We start from the raw sequence: 24,375 nt of genomic DNA, 5'->3' as shown, positions 1-24,375 counted from the left end.
GTCCAAATGAATTGTTGATGCTGTGAGAGGATGGACCTCCTATGTCACCCTGTCCGTGTTTCTGGGGACTGGCTGGGCTTACTTGGCCACGTCCCATTTTCTTTATCCCAAATTGCGGCCCTCTAAACGCAGTAGGAGGGGCTTATACTGCTGCCACCACTAGGCTCCTTTACCGGCACCTAGAAGTGCTTCCTTCTGGGTAACTCTCACTGTTAGTGTACACCCTCGCCGGGCACCTGGGCTTGTACCCCTGACCTCTTGCCTTCAGATCAGGGTTACTGTGGATGTATCCCTACTGGCCTATCACACTGGACAGGTAACAGGCAGAGCGTTGGTGCTGGATGCTGGGTCCCAACCTCAGAACAGACGGATAACGGATTAGATTGGTCTAATCTGTAGGTCACAGGAATTACAGCAGGTAGTTAGGCGTCAAAGCAGGATCTTGAATCAGTGATGTTTTATTAGCTCAAGTGTCCTAATAAGGACAGTTACACTAGTCTGTGGTATTAGCCAGAAGTTACAGATAGTATAATGCTACATTACATGGTCAAACAGTCCACATTTTATACAGATTTACACAGATACCCTGGCAGGAGGTAATCCAGCCTCCTGCCCCTCTAACCACCCTAGGCACTTCATGTAACCTGCGCATAACTCAGCCTGGAGGGGTTTAACACCTTCTTACATTGCTGCTAGCGGCACCACAACGTCTGAGGTTTTATATGTAATGTTTACCATCAGGATATAACATTTCTCTAATCTTGCATTTAACACAATTTAACTTGCAAAATTCACATCAACCTGTGATCACTTGTATCCTGAGTCTTACAACACATAGGAAGTCTACCAGCCAGTGTAATTCAGTCTTTTCAGAGATGAAAAGGTCTAATTAACATGAGATTACCCGTCTCCAGACAGTTTCATAAAACAGCACAATATGGAAGAATCAGTACATTTGAGATGATATACAGAGGTACCCTGCACCCCTAATTAAAGTAAATATCTACAATTAGTTATTTCTACATGATCCAGCCACAGAGACAAGATATATAATTTTCTAATGAGCCTTTATTATAAATAAAAAAACATCTCCCACAGTCTCTTCCCATCACACTGTTCCTCTCCAGGACAGCCGAACAGGTCAGTTGCTGCCTCTGATATATCTCTGGAACTGCAATAACGTGATCTTGTGGGTGAAGCCCAGCGTCAGGACCGGTCTGTGCGCGACCAGATACAGATGTCAGGACAATAATCTACTCTCTGGCTTCTCAGTTGCCGACACCAACCAGAGCCAGGAAACAGCACCGCGTGACATCAGATCTAAACGCTTATCTGTCTTTTCTATTATTAGATTGTTAGGTCAGATTACTGGTTAATTCCCTCTCATAAGGAAGAAGTTTTATATTGTACATTACATCAACGTCTGTATTTCTGTGTCCAGGTTCCGGATTGTGAAAACCAAGAAAATATCTGAACAGTATTCACAGAGTCAGTTTCCTGCATTGGAAAAATACTTGTAATATTATTATTATTGTTGTTTATTTATAGAGAGCCGAAATATTCTGCAGCACCGTATGCGGAAATTACCCATTATACATAAAACATAGAAATTAAAATACTAAACTAAAAAACAAAAATACAAATCACAAAGCAGAATATAAAACATACAAGAAGATGATACAAGGACAACAAAATGGGAACGGACAAGAAAACAGCAGGAAAGAGAGCTTGCAATCTAATGTAATGTATTCTAACATGAAGACATCTCAGATTTACGGCCTCTGCTCATGTGTGACTGTCCGGGTCACACTTAATTAATCAACAACCCCCACCCCCCCCCCCCCCCCCCCCACCTGCCCTGTGATTGCTTTAAGCATTCCTCAGAGATTCTGGTCCATGGTGACATAATGGTAGAGCGCAGTTGCAGATTTGTCGGCTGCACATTTATGCTGCGAATCGTCAGTTCTCAATGCTGCTCTACTGAACAGATCTGGAGACTGTGGCAGACGTAGGAGCACACCAGCTGGAGATGACGCGTGCTCTGTGACACGACGTGTACTGTGTGACATGACGTGTACTGTGTGACATGACGTGTACTGTGTGACACGACGCGTACTGTGTGACACGACGCGTACTGTGTGACACGACGCGTACTGTGTGACACGACGCGTACTGTGTGACACGACGTGTACTGTGTGACATGACGCGTACTGTGTGACATGACGCGTACTGTGTGACATGACGCGTACTGTGTGACACGAAGTGTACTGTGTGACACGACGTGTACTGTGTGACATGACGTGTACTGTGTGACACGACGTGTACTGTGTGACACGACGCGTACTGTGTGACATGACGTGTACTGTGTGACACGACGCGTTATCCTGCTGAAAGTAGCCTTTAGATGGGTAGACTGCGGCCATAGAGGGATGACATGGTCAATACTCAGACAGGCTGTGACATTTAAATGATGCTCAGTTGGTATTAAGGGGCCTAATGTGTAATATATATATATATGTGTGTGTGTGTGTGTGTGTGTGTGTGTGTGTGTGTGTGTGTGTGTGTGTGTAAAAAAAAACCTTACCTTTCAATCGCCTTGTGCTCCGAGTTCGATCCCCTTGTCTTCTTCGTCGCTGTTCTGCGCTCCTCCGTGCTGTGCTCGCAGTGAATGTCAAACGTGATGACATCATCACGCCCGACATTCACTGCAAGCGCAGCACAGAAGAGGGGACCAGGGAGGGAGCGGGATTGCCACCTCACCTGAACGGTCAAGTGACTGCAAAAGGTAAGTTTGTTTTTTTTCAGGAGTCCTACCTCGGGCCCCCTTGTCCGCTGGACCCCCAGGCACTGTCGAAGTCGTATAATTGGATGAACGAAAGTATATTGGTTAATACTGTTTTATTGGTCGATTGCACTCAGTATGCCACGCTACACGTGGCATACTGCGATCGCACGGTAAAATAAGCACGCACACACTCGCATTACAACATTTATTTATTTATATAATTCATATTCATATTGGTTCCGTTATACAGTGATTTATGAGCAGATAGTATTTAGTTTATTATTAGTTTATATATTAAGATTATATGTGCACTTCAGTGTTATTTAAGGTTCAGGTTATAGGAAATGTGTCATGTCTGATATCATTTTATTCCCCTATTCATCAGCAACTCTCCGGTTCCATCGCCGAAGAGATCGCATATTACATACTCTAGTTATTGATGTTAGGCAATATCTTGTCAGATTGATATCAGACTGTAAAATAATAATGGACTAGTTGTAACTGGTTTCTGAGCGGGAGAATCATCTGGAATGTTGACCTCAGCCTTTGAGGGGGTTTGAACTAGCCTATGACCTGCTTACCCTGGACCCACCCGAAGTCTGGACCTATAGAAGCAAGCCACGTTATCTGCATTGTTCTCTCTGTAACACTGAATGTATATAATCATAGCTGCGCTCCTAGTAGCTTCAGTCATTCTCTGACCACAGTATTCAAGGGTGAACTACTGTTCACTGGTGCCCGTGGGAGTGCAGCGAAGCGCATGCAAACGCAGCGGTATGTATGTATCTTTTGGTATTGGCTGAACTGTACTGTATCATAATATAATAATGTATTGAACTGGTAACTATTTACATCTCCTAAAATAAATCACTTTGTGTGTTGGAAACACAATACAATCGCCAATGCAATGCTTATTTGAAAACGATAGAATTACTTTAATAGCACCTACCCATCGTGCCCAGTTGGAAAGATGGCCCTGATTTCAGAATCTGCTCTCTGTCAGAATTGTTGTGTCTCTGTGCACTGGAGTTGGCTAAGAACCGATACTCATCCTACTTCCTGAGCTGATAACAGGGATTCCACATTGCAGGTAATTTATCAGCTCTTGCAATACTCATTACTGCATACTATCTATCAGCTGATCAGTCAACATTCTCTGCTCACATGATTTTTACCCAGCAGCTGATTGGCCAGGAACTACATAGGATACAATCATTGCCATTATTGTCTTGCTGATTTTAGGTTTACCTGAGCTAGTTCATGTACCTTTGTTATATATAGGTTGATATACCTTCTGTTGCTGGATGTCTGTGTTTGACCTTGGCTACATTCACTGGACCTTGCTGTTGGGTCTTTGCCTGTCCTTGAGCTCTCTGCCTGTGTACTGACCCTATGTACCTCTCCTACCCTCTGACCCGGCCTATTGACCATTCTCTTTTGTGTCCTGTTTGTCTTGATTTCTCTGCGTGTTGCTCCACAGCTGCGAATCCCCCTGACTCTCCCTCATTCACAGCTGATACAAACTATACACTGCTGGGATCAAGTCCAGGGGGCATCCGAGTACCAGTGAACAGTGTGGTTCTGGGAAAGGCGGCTGCTAATGGTGATAACCATCCTGCTCCATAGGTCCTGTATAGGGGTTAACAGTCGCTGATTGTGGGGTTCATAACAGCATGTCACAGGCTCCACTTTCTTCCTGTCTGTTCTGATGTCGTTATCCTTTGCATCTTATATGTTCTGTATTATGCTTCCTGATGTATTTTTGTTATTTAGTTAGTTTAGTATCTTCATTTTCATGTTTTATGTGTAATGTGTAATGCGGGGGCAGAGAGAACATCTGATCAATGGAAGAGCCCTAATGTCACTGAGCACAAGAAGCTGAGGACTCTGAGGATGGTGAGAAAACTGGAGGAGAGTCTGACAGAGTGAGGTGGAGAGTTCCGGGGTTAGCTGTAGAGAAGTCCTGCGGGATTCATTAAGTGGTGCTCAGTTAAGAATAGAGTTTTATCCCTATGGTTGGGGCAGGGCTGCCGAGAGGCGGGGGTGGGTACTAATTACCCGGGCCCGGGCCATTGCGCTGCCGATTTTTTCTTTATTTTTTTTTTTTAAACGATTTTTTTTTTCTTTATTTTTTATTTTTTGGCGGTGGGGGGGGGGGGGGGGGCTCGGTCGTTGGTGGGGGAGCAGGGTAGTTTTAAAAAAAACAAAACACCATACTCATCTGATCGCGGAGCCGGCATCCCTCCTCTCTGCTGCTCTGTGCTCCATTCAGACTGTCTAAATGCTGGGTGTGATGTCATCATGTCATGCCCAGCATTCAGTCAGTCTGGAGCAATGGAGCACAGAGCAGCAGAAAGGACCAAGAAAGGAGAAAAGGTAAGTGAAGGGAGGAAAATGAGGGGGGGGCACAGTGGGGTTAAAAAACGGGGGGGCAGCATGACAGAGGGGTTAAAAATGAGGGGGGGGGCACAGGGGGGTTAAAAAAGGGTGGGCAGCATGGCACAGTGGGATCCAGATAAGCCGCAACTAAAGAAAGCAGCAGCCACATGTGGTAAAAGTGAGAAGAACGGGTAGGAGAGAGCAGCACAGTGTGTGAAATGTTGTGATTCTAGTAGGGACAATGTCAATTTTTGGTGAGTGTTGTGCCCAATGTAAGGTGCAGGCAAAGACTGAACTCTTTGTGTGCACACTGCATTGTTTCTATACTACACTAGATGTCCTGAAACTCACGATTGCTTGGACATATGTGACGCTCGGGCGAATTGAGAGCCTAGTGATTTTGATGTGTTAGCCACGCCCCAATGGCGTATTTGCCACGCCCTCAAATGCATGACCACACTTCCGAAAAATTTAGCGGCGCTGTAAGGCGTCCCAATTTTTTTTACCATACTCAACTATAAGGGGGGCCCCATGAATTTGTTGTACCGGGGCCCTGAATTCCTCTTGGCAGCCCTGGGTGGAGAGAGGGGTCTTGGTGATGGCAGTGGTGTTTATTATGGACTGTAGCGGGTCAGTCTGTGGAGGAGACAGAAAGTTGGCAGAGGGTTACAGTAGTCTAGCTGGGATAGAACAAGGACACGAGATCTTGGTGACCCTGTGGGCCAGAAAAGGGGCGTATTTCACAAATAACTTGTGTCATGGTGCGTACAGTACAGATGTCACGTTGCTGAAAATGGCGAAATATGGTCATTAATTGGATATGAGGTTTACTAGTTACGAAACTACCTGTAAGCCCTCAATAGCGAAGATACGAGTACAGTCAGCTTCTCAGTATTCACCACTAGAACACACCTTTGTGATGACATCGCAGCATGTAAGAGTTATTACCTGTAACTTATCAGTACCCATAAAGATGGTTATCACAGTATGAGGCAGCGGAGGGAACAAAGTCCCCTCTTATCACAACATATTTTATTATCCAGAACAGCTACGATTAACTCTTTCTATTCCTGCTGGGTCATTAGTTCTGGGGTGATGTTTGATCTGTAGGTTATGTCCATCTCTCGGGTGTTGTTTTACATTGTGCTGATGTCCGTGGTGCATTGATGATAAACAATAGAACATGGATCCTTTAGAGGAACAAATCCAGTATTGTGTGAAGTGAATTTGCATCTGGGAACCTGTTGGGAGTAAAACTCCTAATTATTAACCGGAGCATAATTAGCCTCTGACGTCAATGACAGAATGGACTCTGGACCTATGTGCAGCTTAAAGATGAAGAGTCCTCAAACATCCGTCATTTCTCAGCGAGGTCGCAACAGAACAATGAGGGGACTCTCAGTAATCTGCCTGATCTCCGGCCTTTTGGTCGCCTCAGGACAAGGAGGTAAGATGGGGCGCAGGATCGGGGGGTGTACGGAAGTCGTGCCGGAACCGGGTGTGATATCATTTTACTATGAAGGGCACACAGGCCTTGGGGTGGGTCAGGAGTCCACAGAAATAATGGACACACATCGTAATGGGACGGATTTCGAAGTTAAACATTTAAAAAATCTGGATCTATTTCTAGCTGTTGGGGCTACGGATGGGTCTATAATGGGCAAACCGAAGATTAACTTGTCTCAATGGGTTTTGGGGGTAAAAAATTTCAGTGAATAATTGAAGCCTGTAAATTTTCTAGAAAACTATATTATCAGTTTCTATCTTGTTGGTAGACCCCACATTGACTTAAGTGACGATATCTGTGTTTTATAGAGTTCTAAGCGATTACAGACGTAGAGGGAGATTTGGGGAAGAGCTGAGAGAGGAACCTGAGTAGATATTGCGCAGCGCTGATCAGAGAATATCTAATTATTCACATCAGTCCCCGCCCCAGCGGAGCTGACACTCTATATCCCCTATAACTCAGAGACACATGCTAGATAAGGCCCTGATTGTAACTGAACCCATGACCCAAGCACTGTGAGACAGCAATGCTAACCACAGTGCCACCTTACTCCCTATATCGCAATGAATGGCAACAGCAAAAGCAAAAACTAGATTATATTTACCAAAAAAAAGACTGGAATGTAATATAGTTTTGGTTCTACATTAATCTTGTAAATGACGCTTTCCAATGGTGAATTTCCAGTCTAATATTCTGTTATTGTCTCTTGTTTCAGCAAGCACAACAATAGCAACGACCAGCAGTCAGACACCGCCAACAACAACCAGCAGTCAGACAACGGCAACAACGACCAGCAGTCAGACAACGTCAACAACAACCAGCAGTCAGACACCGCCAACAACAACTAGCAGTCAGACAACGTCAACAACAACCAGCAGTCAGACAACGTCAACAACGACCAGCAGTCAGACACCGACAACAACGACCAGCAGTCAGACACCGACAACAACGACCAGCAGTCAGACAACGGCAACAACAATCAGCAATCAGACGCTGGAAACTCCGGATAACAACATTAACGAGACTTCAAGCAGCCCAGATTTGACGCTCCCAACTACCAATGATACAGACACAACAGGACCTTATAACTCTGCAGAGACAACACTGGACCCAGGAATCAGCGCTACCACCGTGCCAGAGAAAACCACAACTAAGAACTCCACAACATCCAGTAAGAGCTGAGGGATGGGCACACTAAGCATTGTCCTAGGCTGCCTGGTCTACTGACTGGCACCAGACACTCCTCCACATCACAGCGATGAGCACCTATCGGAATTGGTGCAAAGGATAAAGGAGGCGATGTCCAATCCAACTAGATTGTACAGTTGGCCCAACACGAGTGGATCCTGCCGCTCCAAAACGAGTGGATCCTGCCGCTCCAAAACGAATGGATCCTGCCGCTCCAAAACGAGTGGATCCTGCCGCTCCACCCGCGGTTCCTGTGATAGGATTATTGTACAATCTGGCCACACGCCTGGTGGTTGAATTGTACAATATCTTGCGATTTGGCCTCTCAGGTCCAGTGTCTGAGACCTTCCAGACACACGATAGTGATTCTATGGATCTCCACTCTGGTACATGTAGGAATTAGCATCTCTTACACCCCACGCGCTGCGATATCCGCCCAGTTGGTTCCCACCAGCTGCCATATTGCAACGTGAGATCCCAAATTGCCATTTTTCTAGTGCGGTTTAGAGGATGAAAGGAAACCTCTGACCGGGTTACTACTTATAACACCAACTGAGCAACAGTTTTCGCAAACGTCCCTACTTTTCTCTTCTTCTGAATGTTTATAGCCCACCCTTCCTCCTCCGTCTGTTTAATATAACGTTCAGTATTGTGTGAGGTGACATTATAGACCTAATGGATCAGGCAGCCCCACAGGACACAATCACACGTCAGTCAGTGCTGTAATCATTTACTGACATTACAGTACGATGATGTCATGGAGGTTGGGTGCGGTCATTAAGAGATTCCTGCGGTGGTTCAGTCTGTAAAACAGAAGCGTCAGGAAGAGATATTTTAGCTGTCAGTAAAGTCTCCTCATATATGTGTCAGTAAATCCCGTTTTATTGTGTCATGTTGTAGGTTATTATTAGAATGATAAATATAAAATATGTAACTCACATCCCCACTGAAACCTAACAACATTCTCCCCCATTGTCTATTATTGGGGGGATTCTCTTCCTTTTACGTCCGTTCCCCCATATTGCTCTTATTCCCCCCGTCTTCTTGTCTCTGGTCTCATAGCATCGTCCCATCACACCCACTGTGTCTGTTGTTCATCTTTCTATAGAAAGTGTGCTACAAGTATACAATTCTAGTAGTCTTATAATATATAATTATATTGTAATATACATGTAAACGTTAGTCGTATAAGCACTGGTTCCGTATGTATCGTTACATGTAACTTTGTATCTGACTTTATATATTTCTCTACACAGAGCCGACAATCTGCACAGGGAATATCTGTGGTAACCAATCGATCTGTCTGCAACTGGCTAATATGTACGTCTGCCAGTGCCCACTAAACTATTATTATAATGAAGGCGCCTTAGCCTGCGATCTAGGTAAGAATGGCTCTGGTCTGTCTGATTTTTTTTAAAATATCTTTTTAAATTGTTTAAAAAAAGATAAAATGTATAAATCAGGCAGTGTCATAATTGTCTTTTCAACGGTTGTTGATTGCGCCACCTGGTGGATTATGTAGGAAGTGAAGTTGCAGCAATAGTGTCGCTCACACTGAGACTGGCCTGGGGATATTTTTATTAAATTGTGAAACTAACTAATTTCTTCATCCTGAGAACTGTCATCAGGGTTTTAATAATAAATAGGCCCCACAAACTCATTTAAGAGCAAAGAAATTGAATCCTCAGTTTGTTTCTTTCCACAAGAGCATTTCTGTGTCCGCTGAACGCACTTTGCGGTGGTTGCCCACCGCACGCTGCTTGGGGCTGGAATATCAATCTGCGTCTATGTGAAAGTGGGTCTAGTGGAGTGAGTTAAAGACCCTCTGCCACCACTAAGACCAAGCCCCTCATTCATTTCACCCAGATCTCCTAAAAATCAGCGTCTTTGCTGAGACCAAAACTACAGAATAAACACGATGTCTCATATTTAAATGAAGAGTATTGTACCCAAATTAGGGGAAGTCCTCCCAGATCTGGCTTCACTGTCTTCTGAACTAAGCGTAGCGGGGCCTCTATGTGCAGCGAGAGGTGGGACTGTGATGACCCAAGTCACTATGTCACCCCCTACCCCCCCCCCCCCCTGTACCTGTCGCAGGGGGATGTCCAAAAATATATACAGGTGGTGAAATAAGTATTGAACACATCAACAGTTTAGACTCCGTGCCTCCTGGACTAGCTGCACCGATACCAGAAGGTGGGTCTATTCTCACGGCTAGCGGGACAGATTTTAGCTGGGGTCTCGGCTTTCCATGCCATTTGCACCTTCCTTTCTTCATGTGTTCAATACTTTTCCCTGTGTCATTTACACAAAACTTAATTATGACCATCTATGGTTTGATTTCTGTGCATGTGTGGATTGTAAGGGTTGTTGCTGACATTTGGTGTAAATTTCATTGCAATAGCCACATTTAATTTTATATGTACTTTGAAAAATGTTGATGTGTTCAATAATTATTTCACCCGCTGTATATAGAATATTATGAGACCCAATTTCTGCCATCTCAGAGGAGATGGATACACTCCCCAATAAACGCCCCACCCCTCCCCCACACACAATTTTTCTCGCTTAAATAATCTCATTCTACAAAACAAAATCTCATTTTCACATGAGGGTATAAACCTCGGTTCACTCATACGGTGCCCTCAGTACAGAACCCAGACACTTTGTACCTTTGTCTCTATGTTAAATCATATTACTGAGCGACAGAGGCGGAACTAGCGAGCTGTGGGCCCCGGAGCAGGGAAGCGGGGAGGAGGGAACAGGGGCCCACAGCTGGCTAGTTCCCCATTATCTCCATGGGCCCCGGTACACGGCTTCTGCTGCACCAATCGTAGTTACCTCACTGCTGGGTGCATTTGCTCCAGTTTAGGCATCTGATGTCACAACGAGAGTTCAGCAGCCATGACTGGACTTTCAGAGATCAGCCTTGAAGGTAAATAAACTGCACAATAACCTTAGCAGGGGGAGATATTATATATGTGCAGAGCCAGAGATGGATACCAGCAGATCTCAGTATGTAGCAGCCCAAGGCCAGTGAATGATAAATATCACATAAATATCACACGTTCGCCCAAAGCAAAAACAGAAAAAGATATTTTCATAAACTTGAAAGAAACCGTCACAATTTTTCTTATTCAGGTGAAAGTTTCTTTGGCGATCTTAAGGTTACCAAGGCATTTAATCCAAGTCAAACGTCAGACGACTATACCGCAATATATACATACGTGATAGATAACGTGAGTATAATTTATCAGCTAATCTACTGTTCATAATATTGTCACCAGTGTGCGGTGACCTGAATAATGTGTTGAACATGGGATGTAATGTAATAAGCTGCAGTATGAGATAGGAATATATATATAGTCCCCCCGTCCCCGTCCCCCGGCCCATAGCCCCGGGGGCCTGCCACAAGCTGTCAGTCCTGGGGCTCCTCTGTTTCTCTCACAGCCCCGGTGAGAGGTGGTGATCGGAGGATCAATCATGAGATGCGAGCAAAGAATTGTGGCTTGTGATTGGTCCATCCGCTCCGCTGCCATTTAACAATGGTTAACAAAATTTTGCGGGGAGGGAAACCTAAGAATATATCTTTTTACTTGTGGTGCAGTTTTAGGAAGAGATCCAGAACTGTAAAGTCGTGTTAGTTATTTGATATAATAAGGACTCAACTCAGTAGCCTGTTAGGAACATTGTAAAGGAAATAAAATGGCAGCCCAAGGTAGCCCACTATGGGACCGGCCCAGGGGGTAGATGCCCCCCCCCCCCCCCCACCCCCAGGACATAAACAAGATTCACAGAGCAAAAAGCAGAAATGTTTCATCTATGATAACAATTAGATAAATATGTGGATCAGTCTAGTGTAGTGATGGCTAAACTGTGACACCCCAGGTGTTGTGAAACTACAAGTCCCAGCATGCTCTGCCAGCTATCAGCTAGTTATCTACTGGCAAAGCATGCTGGGGCTTGTAGTTTCACAACACCTGGAGTGCTGCAGATTAGCCATCACTGGTCTAGGGCTATTCCCACCATGTTATTACTATGGAGCAGAGATGAGTATTCAGCGACAACTAGCGGGTGAGACGCTGGGTGCAGCCTAGTGAAGGGGAGTCACAGACACGATACACCCGCAGGACCGCCCGCTCACCTGCTCATGTGCTGAGGAAGAATCAGAGTCCATTCCTTGTCCTGAAATATTTATTTTCTATTCACAGTTTAAAAAATGCTTCACAAGTTCTGGAGGATATAAGGAAACCGTTGTACTGGACATGCAGTAAGTACAGACTGGTTATTCTTCATTTTATGTTGTGGAGAAGGTGCTAGTCTGGTATCTGGGATTATTAACATAAAATGTGTGAGAAGAACAGAGCAGCGATGAGAGGAGATGGGAGAGGGCAGCTGGGGCAGAGGGGGAGGCAGGAGGGGAACAGGGGCAGTTAAATACTCTAAATTAGCAACTGAGCAATTACCCCGTCTGTCTATAGATGGCGCGCTGTAATTATTATCATTTTATTTATAAGGCACCACAAGGGCAAATATCCTATAACTGCCCCCCAGGGTCAGGTAGCAACTAAGGTGGGGGCCAGATGCTGCAATTTGCACTGCTAGGTGGGGGGGGGGGGGGTCATTTTTTAGCAAAATGATGCAATTTGCCACAAATTGCGTCAATGAGAATTTCCCGTCCCCTCTTCACTAGGACGTGGGAGGCCGGCTGCTCTCTCGGGAGAACTCGGGACCACTGTATATGGGGGGAAAACATACAACAATAAGACTAAAAACTTTAGTACAAACAACAAATTTCCATAATGATTTGCTGCATGCACCAGGGCACCATGATTGGGACTATCCTGCCGGAATCTGGGCAGGTGGGAGGCGCGTACATCATCCACCTTCACTAACAGACCCCAGTGGTGAACTCCTTCCTATATTGTATATTTTTGGGCTGCCAGGGATCCCACCAGCCCCCCAACACATCTCCCGTCGTCGACAACCCAGAGAAGGGAGGGGCTTATGTCCTGTCGCGGAACCTGTCCAATCAATGTTTGTGTTCAAAATCAACAAAGCGCTTTGGGTTTAAACAGATACTGGTTGTCGATGTGGGAACAAGGCAGTGGAGGAACTACCATTGGTGCCGTCGGTGAGGTGCCCATTGATATAATGGGGCCCTCTGCATGGGAATTAGCAAGCTGTGGGCCCCAGTTCCCTCCTCCCCGCACCGGGGCCCACAACTCACTAGTTCTGCTTCTGGAACAAGGGGAGAGAGCCCTGGGGGGGGATGGGGGGTCTGTGGCCTCCCATGGTTATACTATGTAAGGGTGGGGATATTTGGTAATATATATAAAGGCATTTTAGTTATCCCTTAAGTGTATTCCTACAGGAAGATCTGACAGTCTCTGCTCTCCTCTCCTTGCTGATAATGTTACTCTGGTTTTCCAGGTTAGCTCCTTCCAGAGCTCAGACTAGAGACAGTCGCAATACGAATGATGTGTCTGTGAAAGTCTCCCATCTATTCACCAGAGGAGCGACAGACGCAGACGCTGTAACAAGCGCAGTAAAGAATTACGTTACTGCTAACCCGAATTTTGGAACATACGCCGGTAAGTGACATCAGGCTCCGCCGTCACCCTGAGCGCACAGATATAGGAACAAGTTACCTTTTCTTTTATTCTTTTATAGACATTATGATGTGGTCCAGCGCATGTTATAACCGTATTACAGACCATCCACAGTGGCTGCTATAACTGTCCACGTTCCCTGATCTCCCCCAGGAGACCCAGTTTTCAAAATAGCAGGAAATAAATCAAGAGAATATTTTACTTTTGGGGCAGTTTAAGGGCCCCCTGAATCCATCGTGTGATCTCAGTTTAAGAATTAGTTTATTGATTGATGTAAGAACTGCACACAGAGCACAACGAGCTCAGGAAGAGCTGAGATCACTGATTTTACCTATTACAGATGATACAAATCTTCTCCCTCATTTATATAAATAATAATTTCTCCTCAGCTGCAACTATCTGCGATAATGGAATTTACTGTGATCCGGAAACCACGACCTGTGCCATGTCTGGTGACGGGCAGTCGGCTATATGCGCCTGTAAAGATGGAACATATTCCTTAATTTCTCCTTACACATACTGCAGAGGTACGGGGACAAGCATGACATACAGTACACATTGCCATATCTGCTCGTATTAATGCCTACACTAACTTCACGTTACCATCACCACCAAGATGGTGAAACATCCGTCCGTCTTCCTATTAAAAATGCAGCAAATGTAATATGGCAGTGTTACTGATCCCGTGTAATAATCTGACAGTGTTACTGATACCGTGTAATAATCTGACAGTGTTACTGATACCGTGTAATAATCTGACAGTGTTACTGATACCGTGTAATAATCTGACAGTGTTACTGATCCCGTGTAATAATCTGACAGTGTTACTGATCCCGTGTAATAATCTGACAGCGTTACTGATCCCATGTAATAATCTGACAGTGTTACTGAGCCCATGTAATAATCTGACAGTGTTACTGAGCCCATGTAATAATCTGACAGTGTTACTGATCCCGTGTAATAATCTGACAGTGTTACTGATCCCGTGTAATAATCTGACAGTGTTACTGATCCCATGTAATAATCTGACAGTGTTACTGATCCCGTGTAATAATCTGACAGTGTTACTGAGCCCATGTAATAATCTGACAGTGTTACTGAGCCCGTGTAATAATCTGACAGTGTTACTGATCCCATGTAATAATCTGACAGTGTTACTGAGCCCGTGTAATAATCTGACAGTGTTACTGATCCCATGTAATAATCTGACAGTGTTACTGATCCTGTGTAATAATCTGACAGTGTTACTGATCCCATGTAATAATCTGACAGTGTTACTGATCCCGTGTAATAATCTGACAGTGTTACTGATCCCGTGTAATAATCTGACAGTGTTACTGATCCCGTGTAATAATCTGACAGTGTTACTGATCCCGTGTAATAATCTGACAGTGTTACTGATCCCCCCGTGTAATAATATGACAGTGTTACTGATCCCATGTAATAATCTGACAGTTACTGATCCCGTGTAATAATCTGACAGTGTTACTGATCCCGTGTAATAATCTGACAGTGTTACTGATCCCGTGTAATAATCTGACAGTGTTACTGATCCCGTGTAATAATCTGACAGTGTTACTGATCCCCCCGTGTAATAATATGACAGTGTTACTGATCCCGTGTAATAATCTGACAGTGTTACTGATCCCGTGTAATAATCTGACAGTGTTACTGATCCCGTGTAATAATCTGACTGGCACATAACATAATAAACTAATTTGTTGTTCTGTGTGTGTAGACTGTCCCCCCACCTGTGGTGAATCTGAGGGGCAATACTGCAAGCAGGAGAAGTCCAGCGACCTCCCCACATGTACCTGCAGTGCCGGTTATAAGCCTGAAGGGGACAAATGCAAAAAGTAAGTAAATCCTGATAAACAGTTATACAATGTATATATATAATAGTCTACATGTACATAACATACACAGTGATTCATATCACACTTCCCCCCAACACATGCTTATCATAGAAAAGACAAATCTCACATAAAACACAAGTACATACGAGGTTGATGAAGGAGTTTCAGACGTGAGACAGAGGGTATAGAGGACCCTGGTTGTAAGAGCTTACAGTCTAGAGGGAAGAGCTAGTGGGGCCGGGGAGGACATTGGCTGGTAGTATACCCTGAGGGAGGAGGTGAGGGCAGGATAGGCTATATATAGGGGTATATATAGTATATATATTGTATATATATATATATATATATATATAGGGAAGAGGTGGGGCAGGGACTGGAGAAGTCCTGGAGGTGGGAGTTGGTTATCGGAGAGGCCTAGGTGAGAGGGAATGTTCTACGTGACGAGGTCACAGATGTATGACTGGGAGAAGTTAGTGGGGTTTTTGTTAGTTGAACTCTGGAGGACACTGGGAGCCAGTGAGGGGATTTATAGAGCGGTGGGAGAGGAAGATCAGTCTCATGCAGCGACCACCGGCCATGTACGTGACCCCCGGCCATGCACGTGACCCACGGCCATGCACGTGACCTCCTGCCTGCAGTGACCCCCGGCCATGCAGTGACACCCTGCCATATACGTGACCCCCGGCCATGCACGTGACCCCTGGCCATGCACGTGACCTCCTGCCTGCAGTGACCCCCGGCTATGCAGTGACCCCCGGCTATGCACGTGACCTCCTGCCTGCAGTGACCCCCGGCCATGCAGTGACACCCTGCCATATACGTGACCCCCGGCCATGCACGTGGCCCCTGGCCATGCACGTGACCCCTGGCCATGCACGTGATCTTCTGCCTGCAGTGACCTGGGCCTTGTTTTATAACACATGTAGTCTATCTGCGTATATAATACTGAGATAAGTCCCCCCACTTAGGCTGGGTACACACTACGTAACATTCCTCCTGATGCCCTGTCAGCAACGATTTTACAAAGGACTGAAAAAAGAAGACGTCCCGATCAGCAGGTGTACACACTACACAGGATATACCCTCAGATCTGTGATCCTCGTCTGTCATAACCATCGGCTGTATAGATTGTGACTCTATAAACTGTATGAAGATCCTGATTGTGAGCGAATACACACTGCACGTACACACACTGCACATACACACTGCACACACACACACTGCACGTACATACACTGCACGTACACACACTGCACGTATACACACTGCACGTACACACACTGCGCACACTCACACTACACGTACACACTGCACGTACACACACTGCACGCACACACTGCACACACACACTGCACGTACACACACTGCACACACACACACTACACGTACACACTGTACGTACACACACTGCACGTACACACTGCGGGATTGGAAGGATGTTATATCGTTGAACAGTATTTTTTGAAACGATACGATAATCGCTCATCGTTGCAGTGTACAGACTAATGCAATATCAGGCCGAACACTCATTTATCGGGTGATTGCCTGATAATCGACTGAAAACCCTGCAGTGTGTACCCAGCCCTACATATTGTGCCAGTTGTGCCAGTGGGTGTAACCCGGCGCCGGCAGCGACAGAGGAGCCCACATAACACACAACATACATCTACTAGCAATATACACACATGTAATAACAGGTCACACAGCCACTTATTACTCACAGACAATATTATTATCACATGTCTGTAACCAGAGGACACACAGGTCAGCGAGTACATTTTAGTATTTAACGGGAAGCAGCAATAACATTGTATAATTATTGTATAAACTGTGCAGATGCTCCAAGAACATTACACTAAAACGTTATATATATATATATATACACACACACACACACACACACAATACCGTTATTCAGTATAGAGATCTCTCCTAAATATATAAAAGCAACAGGAGACTCAATGTTTCATTGCCAAGAAAACCTGAAATATGTAACAAACAAAAGTATCCGTCAATGTAGAGAATTTATTCTTCGATCACTGTATACACAACACTTCGAGTACCAGGATGAAGGCCCCATCCTGTGCCCCCCTCTCAGAGGACCCGTCCTGTGCCCCCCTCTCAGAGGACCCGTCCTGTGCCCCCCTCTCAGAGGACCCGTCCTGTGCCCCCCTCTCAGAGGACCCGTCCTGTGCCCCCCTCTCAGCGGATCCGTCCTGTGCCCCCCTCTCAGCGGACCCGTCCTGTGTCCCCCTCTCAGCGGACCCGTCCTGTGCCCCCCTCTCAGCGGACCCGTCCTGTGCCCCCCTCTCAGCGGACCCGTCCTGTGCCCCCCTCTCAGCGGACCCATCCTGTGCCCCCCTCTCAGAGGACCCGACCTGTGCCCCCCTCTCAGTGGACCCATCCTGTGCCCCCCTCTCAGCGGACCCATCCTGGTACTTGGGGATGAGGCCTTTATACGCTATGTGGGAGAACGAGGGGGGGTAATATACGACTGGTCGCTGACACAGTGTAAGCTGAAGGTGTCAGTGGTACAGTAATCAGCTTATCTAGAAGAAGATATAACAATGGGCACAGAATATTGGGCAGGTGACCTCCTTAGTCAGATAGACCGAGATAAATCAGTACAAATTAGATCCCCCCCTCCCCCGACACTACCAGGGGACACACCGGGGGTCACACTAATGAACGTCAGATACTGAGGGGTCTGTACCACTACCCCAAATCACGTGTATGAAACACTCTGCTTCTACTTTCACTCCTGGAGGGATTATAGCATTTTAATGTGTCTGTAAATATCCTAATAACCTCATCTGTTGTTTTGTCCTCTTATTCCTGTATAATTGTGTATAATATTTTCTGAACCGTATCATGAGGATGCAGCGTGCACACAGTGACACAAGTCCTAACACACAACCTCACACCCATCTAGCTGCCCTTCAATCCCTTCCATTACCTCCAGGGGGCGCTGCTGTCACATGAACCATACAGAGAAGTATGACTCCCAGCATTGTACAATCATTTCTGCTGGGCCCCTCATCAGTCTATAGTCCCAACTCAGGGGGGGGCTGGGCTGGGGGGCATCTGGACTATCTTGGGTTGGGTCACTGGGCCCCCTGCATATTTTTCCTTTCAAATGTTCCTAATACGCTGCTGAGTCAAGTCTTGCCCCCAAGCTAAAATTTGCCAGCCCTCCCTTGTCCCAACTGTCCCTATTTTACAGGGACTGTCCCGGGTATTAGAGATTTCTCCCTGGAAATGTCTCCACGTTTTATTTCACACTTTTCTACCCTCTCAGAATGTCCAGCAGAGTGATGAATATCAGTGAGTTCTCCCAGACTCCCGCGGGGCACCCCCTGGATCCCGCCCATTTCCCCTATGAAGTGGGCGGGTCAGGGCTTGATTCACGTCATCATAGCACCGCCTCCTGCTACGCGATGACAAATTTGCATTATTGCACCTCTCCCGGGGCACATGATCCCTATCTCCCTCTATTTCTGCCTTAGATGTAATTCTTATCATCAATTCTCTCTCGCAGAGTGTCCCTCAGTTATGTAACGAGCTGATTACTAAACTTGGATGTAATGGAATTTTATTGAATCTTTATTGCACGTATTCAATAGACAATAAATTATACAGTCCAGGGAATAATATACAAGATAGGTGGATATTAATATGCATTAAACATAATCTGCTTTTTTATCCTGCCTCAGCCACAGGATTGGCTGCATCCTCTTAAATTTTGGTTCCACCCACAAATGTCTGCCCCCACTGTGGTTTGTCGCTGACCGCTGCACTTTCAAGTATCACCCAGCAACTGACTTATGCGCAAATTATTAAAAATCGGTTCAAAATATGATCACATTTAGCCGGGTGGAAGGCCAAGAACGTGGTATAAATGTGGTGTTTGGTCTGGTTTGATTTGGGTTTAATTTCTGTGGCCAAATTCACTGTTTGATATTCGGAATTCAAGTTTCCAGCTGACAGTTATAACAAATGACAGAAACTTTATGTTGGTTCTAATCTAAATGGCCACATTTTATAGTATCCTTAAAGTTTTCTTACTTCGAGCAGTGGATAAAGTCCAAGTTTGCAGAGATATCCAGTAACATTACTATACAATGTAGACATTTACCTACATATTCAAACCCGTTCACCTTGGTCTAATTTAGTTAAAAATGTTTTAGTCCATATTAAGTTAGAGAATTCGTCACAAATGTTTGAACATTATAGCTGATTCAATGAACCACTTTGAAACAGATTTGAGCATCTCTAATCAGGGCCGGATTTACCACTAGGCAACCTAGGCAATTGCCTAGGGCCCAGCGGTCCCCAGAGGGCCCTCCTAAGGCCGTCGGTGAGACCAACCTTTAAAAATGGACCGCTACTTATGGGCCAGTGCTATGTGCTTGCCCCCCTGGGCTAAAGTCTGCCGGCCAGCCACTGAATAGGGGTATATGTTATGCTAAAAACTATAGTGCTATGGATTTTTTCAGGGAGGGGGCCCCAAACCAGTATCTTGCCTAGGGCCCCATGAGGTCTAAATCTGGCTCTGTCTCTAATTACTGATATATCCGCTTAATCCATAAAGGAAATAGCTTCATGAATAATAGTTTCGTCACTGATACAAGTAGGAGCCCGAATCATTTTCAGATTTTTATTCCAATTTCTTAAAATGTAAAAAAAGTTGTTTTTTTTCTACCATTTCAACCATTTGATGATTCTTCACCTGGTTTATTGCAGATGTGACTTTGGGTATTCGGGAGAGAACTGTGATGACAGTAAGTTATACGCATTGGTGCAATCCTTATACCCGCCAACATGTCTCGCCCAGGTGTCGGGCGTAGCGCCCAGCCTTCATTTCCCAGTTAATCCGAACTGAATTAAATATGTTACCTAAGTAACATAATGTATTTATTGTTCAGTTATCTAATAGCAAGATATCCAATGTAACCCATGATATCCGATGTAACCCATGATATCCGATGTAACCCATGTACCTCATCAGATGTCGCCCTTTAGGTTAATATTGCACCATGGATATTTTTTATTAAAAAATCATCCTTATCGCTGGAGAAAAGAGTCTGTTGATAAATAGTCAAAGTCTGTCCCACAAACGGTCTCCTTGTTAATGTATAAGAGCCAAAAAGAGTCAACATTGAGGGTCGCAGCCTGAGCTGCCTAATGCTGAGTCTGGTGACCCCGATTGGAGATTAACAGGCGGCTTCTTCCTTCATTGATCCAGTTTATGTTCCGGATAGCGGGACAGTCCTCTCAAATCTTTCGCTGCTCTTTTTGTTACCTCCATAATGGATCCTAAGCCAAGAAAATTGACTATATTACAATTAATTTCCATAGGCAAAATAAATATCCTTCGTAGCGATGTGAACGTCTAACGTCTGCGTTCTTCTCCCCAGATTTCCTGCTCATCCTGGTCATCGTTGGGGCCGTGCTTGGAGCCGCTGTAATCAGTTTAATTGGAGCAGTTATTGGAGTTTGCGTCAAGTGAGATTTTAATAATAATATATTTTATCATACAATAAGATGTCACATTTAACAGATACCCAATTATTCATCTTGCATCAATCCCTCATCGGATTTTGATCAATAGTTGACTTGACTGGTAAACACCCTCTAAGACCACTTTCTTCTGCCCCTGGAAATGTGTCGCTCGGGGCTGGGTCTCCGGGACCGTGTTGCTGGGCGCTACCAGTATAATAAGGGAGTTTCTGGAATCCACATTCTGGATTCATTGGGTCGCAGATCCCTTATCTGCCACTAGATGGTGCTGACACTCGTTACAAAGTAACAGGGATGTAAAGTAATTTTCTTCTCTGCTCTGTAGGTCAAAGAAAGGAGTAAGAGACAACGAGGAGACAGAGTTAATTACCAAGCCTGACAAGTTGTCTGGAGAAGGAAGTCCGGTGCCTCGGGCCCTGTTCCCCAAAGTCCGAGCAAAGCCCAACCTAGGTCAGGACAATATGGCCTCCACTGTCTATGAGGAAGAGGAGTCGTACGCCCGCTCGATACCTCAGCGGGATTACGAAGAGGTACGTCCCAGGCCGCTAAGCTCAGAATTCTGTTTTACAGTCTATAATCCGCTCACATCGCTGATAGTTGTTGTTATTATTTCCTGTGTTCCTGAGAATAATGTTGCTTTTTGCTTTGTTTCCACCACAGAATCCATGGTATGAAATGGCAAAAAAGGACAGACAATACTAAGTGCACACAGGGCGGCTTTAGGACATGAATGGACCCCGATCTTCCTTCTCGGGGGAAACTTGTAACTGTATCTCAGAACTACAATGTATCAAGTTTTCTGAAGAGCAACAATGTTTACACTGATACAAAAGAGTCTGTGTCAGGATTATTAAGGTCTGGATTAGGGTGCGGGTTAGGTCCAGGGATATAGGATTTCACCAGTGTTGGATCTCGGTTTCGTTTCACCCAATTTAAGAAAGATGTTACTGGTGGTTACATGCCCAATGGCAGTTGTGCTGGCATTCAATGTCGCCTACTTCCCTGTATTTAATTTTTAAAATAAATCCAATTTTTTCTTATACTTTTATTGCCAATCCCGCTACCTGCGATGTTGCTTTAATAAGTTTCAGCAACAAATTATTATTTTTTTATTTCTGCAATTAATAGCGCAGTGATCGGAAGACGAATGATAAATAAGGTGATAAAACTTGCTGTAGGTTCAGATCCAGGACCCGGGTTACTGTTAGGAAGAGGAAAGGGTTAGTATTTAGAGTATAAGTTTAAGGTTAATATTGGTTCCTGTATTGTTTCTTTTCTTAATTAAAACTTCTTAACGTTATGTTTAACTTGAAGATTAGAGACTCTCGACAGCAACGAGGCCTTATTAAATTTTGTATTTGAACGGTTGAACATTGAGATTGTAATGTTATATTATAAGCACTGAACTTATTGGCAGGTACAATAAGTCCCTTTAGCTGAATGAATAAGAAGACGGGGGGATTCGTTTTCCAGCACTTAGTGAATCTGAAATCCTACAGAGGGAAACTCCCACTTCACAGGCCAGCGCTGGAGCCGTCGGACCTCCTACAGGACCGGTCACAGAGACCATGTTGAACTTGATGTTCAGAACCTGGTTTATATGAGTTTATTATTTCCTGTAATTTATTTGAAACCTTAAATTTTGATTGAGTAAGTTAAGACTGTAACTGGCTGTAATATATCGGAGGCGGCTTCAATTATAGAGCCTGAGCGAACCTCAACTTTGTATCTTATAGATCGGTCCGATAAAGTAATTGTGCTGATTTAAAGAAACATAAAACACGTATATATAAAATATATCAAAATACAATGGAGCTGTTAGTATAAGTGTACACAGTGACGTAGCAGAATACAGGAGGTAATTCTCTGATTTATTTCTATACATACTGAATTCCTGTCTGTTGCAGGGAGCCGCTAAGTGCCAAAATGTCTGATAACAGAGGACAACACCTTGTTCATGGGTCATACTATGGAAACACACTCACATATATATATATAGAAAGGTGGAGATGTTGCCCATAGCTACCACTATAAAATGATAACTAGAATCCGATTGGTTGCTTTAACTTTTTAGAAGTTTTGATAAATTTACCCCTTAGGTTGAACGTTTGGGTAATTTCTGGCCCACATGGGGACTGTTAGGATGGCTGTAAGATGACAGCACACGTAGACCTATAGCGACCATATTCTCTTGATGAGGATGCCCAATAGTGATCCAGTGTCTGTGTTTGGGTATTGCGCTTGTTTTGTACCTGATCCGATCACTTCAAACATTTATCCAGGCAAAATGGGGACAAAATAAGCCACACCCCTTGTCTGTCCAAACACACCCACTTTCCACCCAATTACACCCACCTGTTAGGGAAGATACAGCCAATTAGGTGTAAGCTCCGCCCCTTTCAAGGACAGCTGAGAGGTACGCGGACGTGTGACTACATATATATTCTGGATGCCCATCTGAGCTTCCATCACATTCATCTACTGTTGTGTTTTATTGTAAATATTGTCAATGTTTGTTATGTTGTTGTTATATTATTAATAGTAAATAATTGGTGACGTATCTGAACCCAACACATTGAATGAATGTTTCTCTCATTACAACAATTCATTAATCCATTCTTAGTCGTAGCAAAGGAAAAACTTTTGTCTGACTGATCGTCCGTAGATTGTGAGCTCTCTGGACTATTTACTTCTCTTTGTCATTAAATTATTCTATTTTTCAGACTGTTTCTTCTCAATCAGTTTTTTCCATGTGAAATACAACTTATATGTAACAATTCCACTACAGTGAGATTTGGAGTTTGTAAAGACCATGGCAGGGCCGGACTGGGACTAAAAATCAGCCTTGGCATTTAAAGTACACAGGCCCACCTCAGTTCCAGCAGGAAAGAAAATACAGGGCGTGACCTCATTGTGTTGTGGGTGTGGCCAACATGGGGCATTGATACATACATTATAATAATACATTACAGTTATCATTTTAGACAAATACACAGGCACTATTGTTAGAAGCACACAGCTTTGCCTCCACAAGCAGTACGTACCTCCCAACTGTCCTTGCAGTTAGACCAAATCCTGACTAAGGGAGACAGTCACCCAAATTTAGGACTGTCCCACCAGATTCAGGACAGTTGGCAGACTGTCCTGCTCTCTCCTACCTGTCTTGGTCACTTTCACCACTTGTAGCAGCTGGTTTCTTTAGCTAAGTTCATTCTTGTCTTGATCCTGGAATATTGGATGCCCTATTTTGAAAAAAAAAAAATGGGTACATGAGATATAGAAAACTCCAACCAGCCCCGATGTTAAAACAATAGCACTCACGTTTTATAATTAGGCCTCCCTCCAGTCCCCACAATAATAATATTCACATTTAATAAGTAGACCTATTTCCCCAACATTAAATTAACAGTATACCCATTTACTCAAAACATATTTTCCTCCCTCCAAACAATCCCAGCAATAAATTAAATAGCATTAAAGTTTAATAAATATAGCCATTTTCCACAACCATCCCCGACAATAAATAAT

The 24,375-nt window shown here is 44.5% G+C and overlaps 1 protein-coding gene across 2 annotated transcripts; it reads left to right on the top strand.

Annotated features, from left to right (window-relative positions):
- The first annotated feature begins 6,288 nt into the window (after nucleotides 1–6,288).
- MUC13 (mucin 13, cell surface associated) lies at nucleotides 6,289–23,569 on the top strand. 2 transcript variants are annotated; one of them, XM_075181198.1, is made up of 12 exons: nucleotides 6,289–6,611; nucleotides 7,387–7,842; nucleotides 9,116–9,241; nucleotides 11,001–11,098; nucleotides 12,071–12,129; nucleotides 13,293–13,453; nucleotides 13,861–13,998; nucleotides 15,210–15,327; nucleotides 20,071–20,108; nucleotides 20,745–20,832; nucleotides 21,173–21,377; nucleotides 21,508–23,569. In XM_075181198.1, the coding sequence occupies exons 1-12, from the start codon at nucleotides 6,470–6,472 to the stop codon at nucleotides 21,547–21,549; spliced, it is 1,671 nt and encodes a 556-aa protein (XP_075037299.1). In that variant the 5' UTR covers nucleotides 6,289–6,469; the 3' UTR covers nucleotides 21,550–23,569. The 2 variants fall into 2 exon arrangements, with proteins under 2 accessions (XP_075037299.1, XP_075037301.1); XM_075181200.1 differs by lacking the exon at nucleotides 6,289–6,611 and adding an exon at nucleotides 6,664–6,862.
- The last annotated feature ends 806 nt before the right edge of the window (nucleotides 23,570–24,375 follow it).

The sequence above is a fragment of the Mixophyes fleayi genome, chromosome 7 (genome assembly GCF_038048845.1).
Source record: "Mixophyes fleayi isolate aMixFle1 chromosome 7, aMixFle1.hap1, whole genome shotgun sequence".
In the NCBI taxonomy this organism is placed as follows: domain Eukaryota; kingdom Metazoa; phylum Chordata; class Amphibia; order Anura; family Limnodynastidae; genus Mixophyes; species Mixophyes fleayi.
The sequence above is the reverse complement of the archived record's forward strand: the minus strand, read 5'-3'. Positions and strand labels throughout refer to the sequence as shown.

Coding starts and splice junctions, on each gene's coding strand:
- MUC13 (XM_075181198.1), top strand. CDS start 6,470: ATGGACTCTGGACCTATGTGCAGCTTAAAGATGAAGAGTCCTCAAACA. Junction 9,242..11,000: donor CGCCTTAGCCTGCGATCTAG/GTAAGAATGGCT, acceptor TTTCTTATTCAG/GTGAAAGTTTCTTTGGCGAT. Junction 20,109..20,744: donor GGGAGAGAACTGTGATGACA/GTAAGTTATACG, acceptor TCTTCTCCCCAG/ATTTCCTGCTCATCCTGGTC.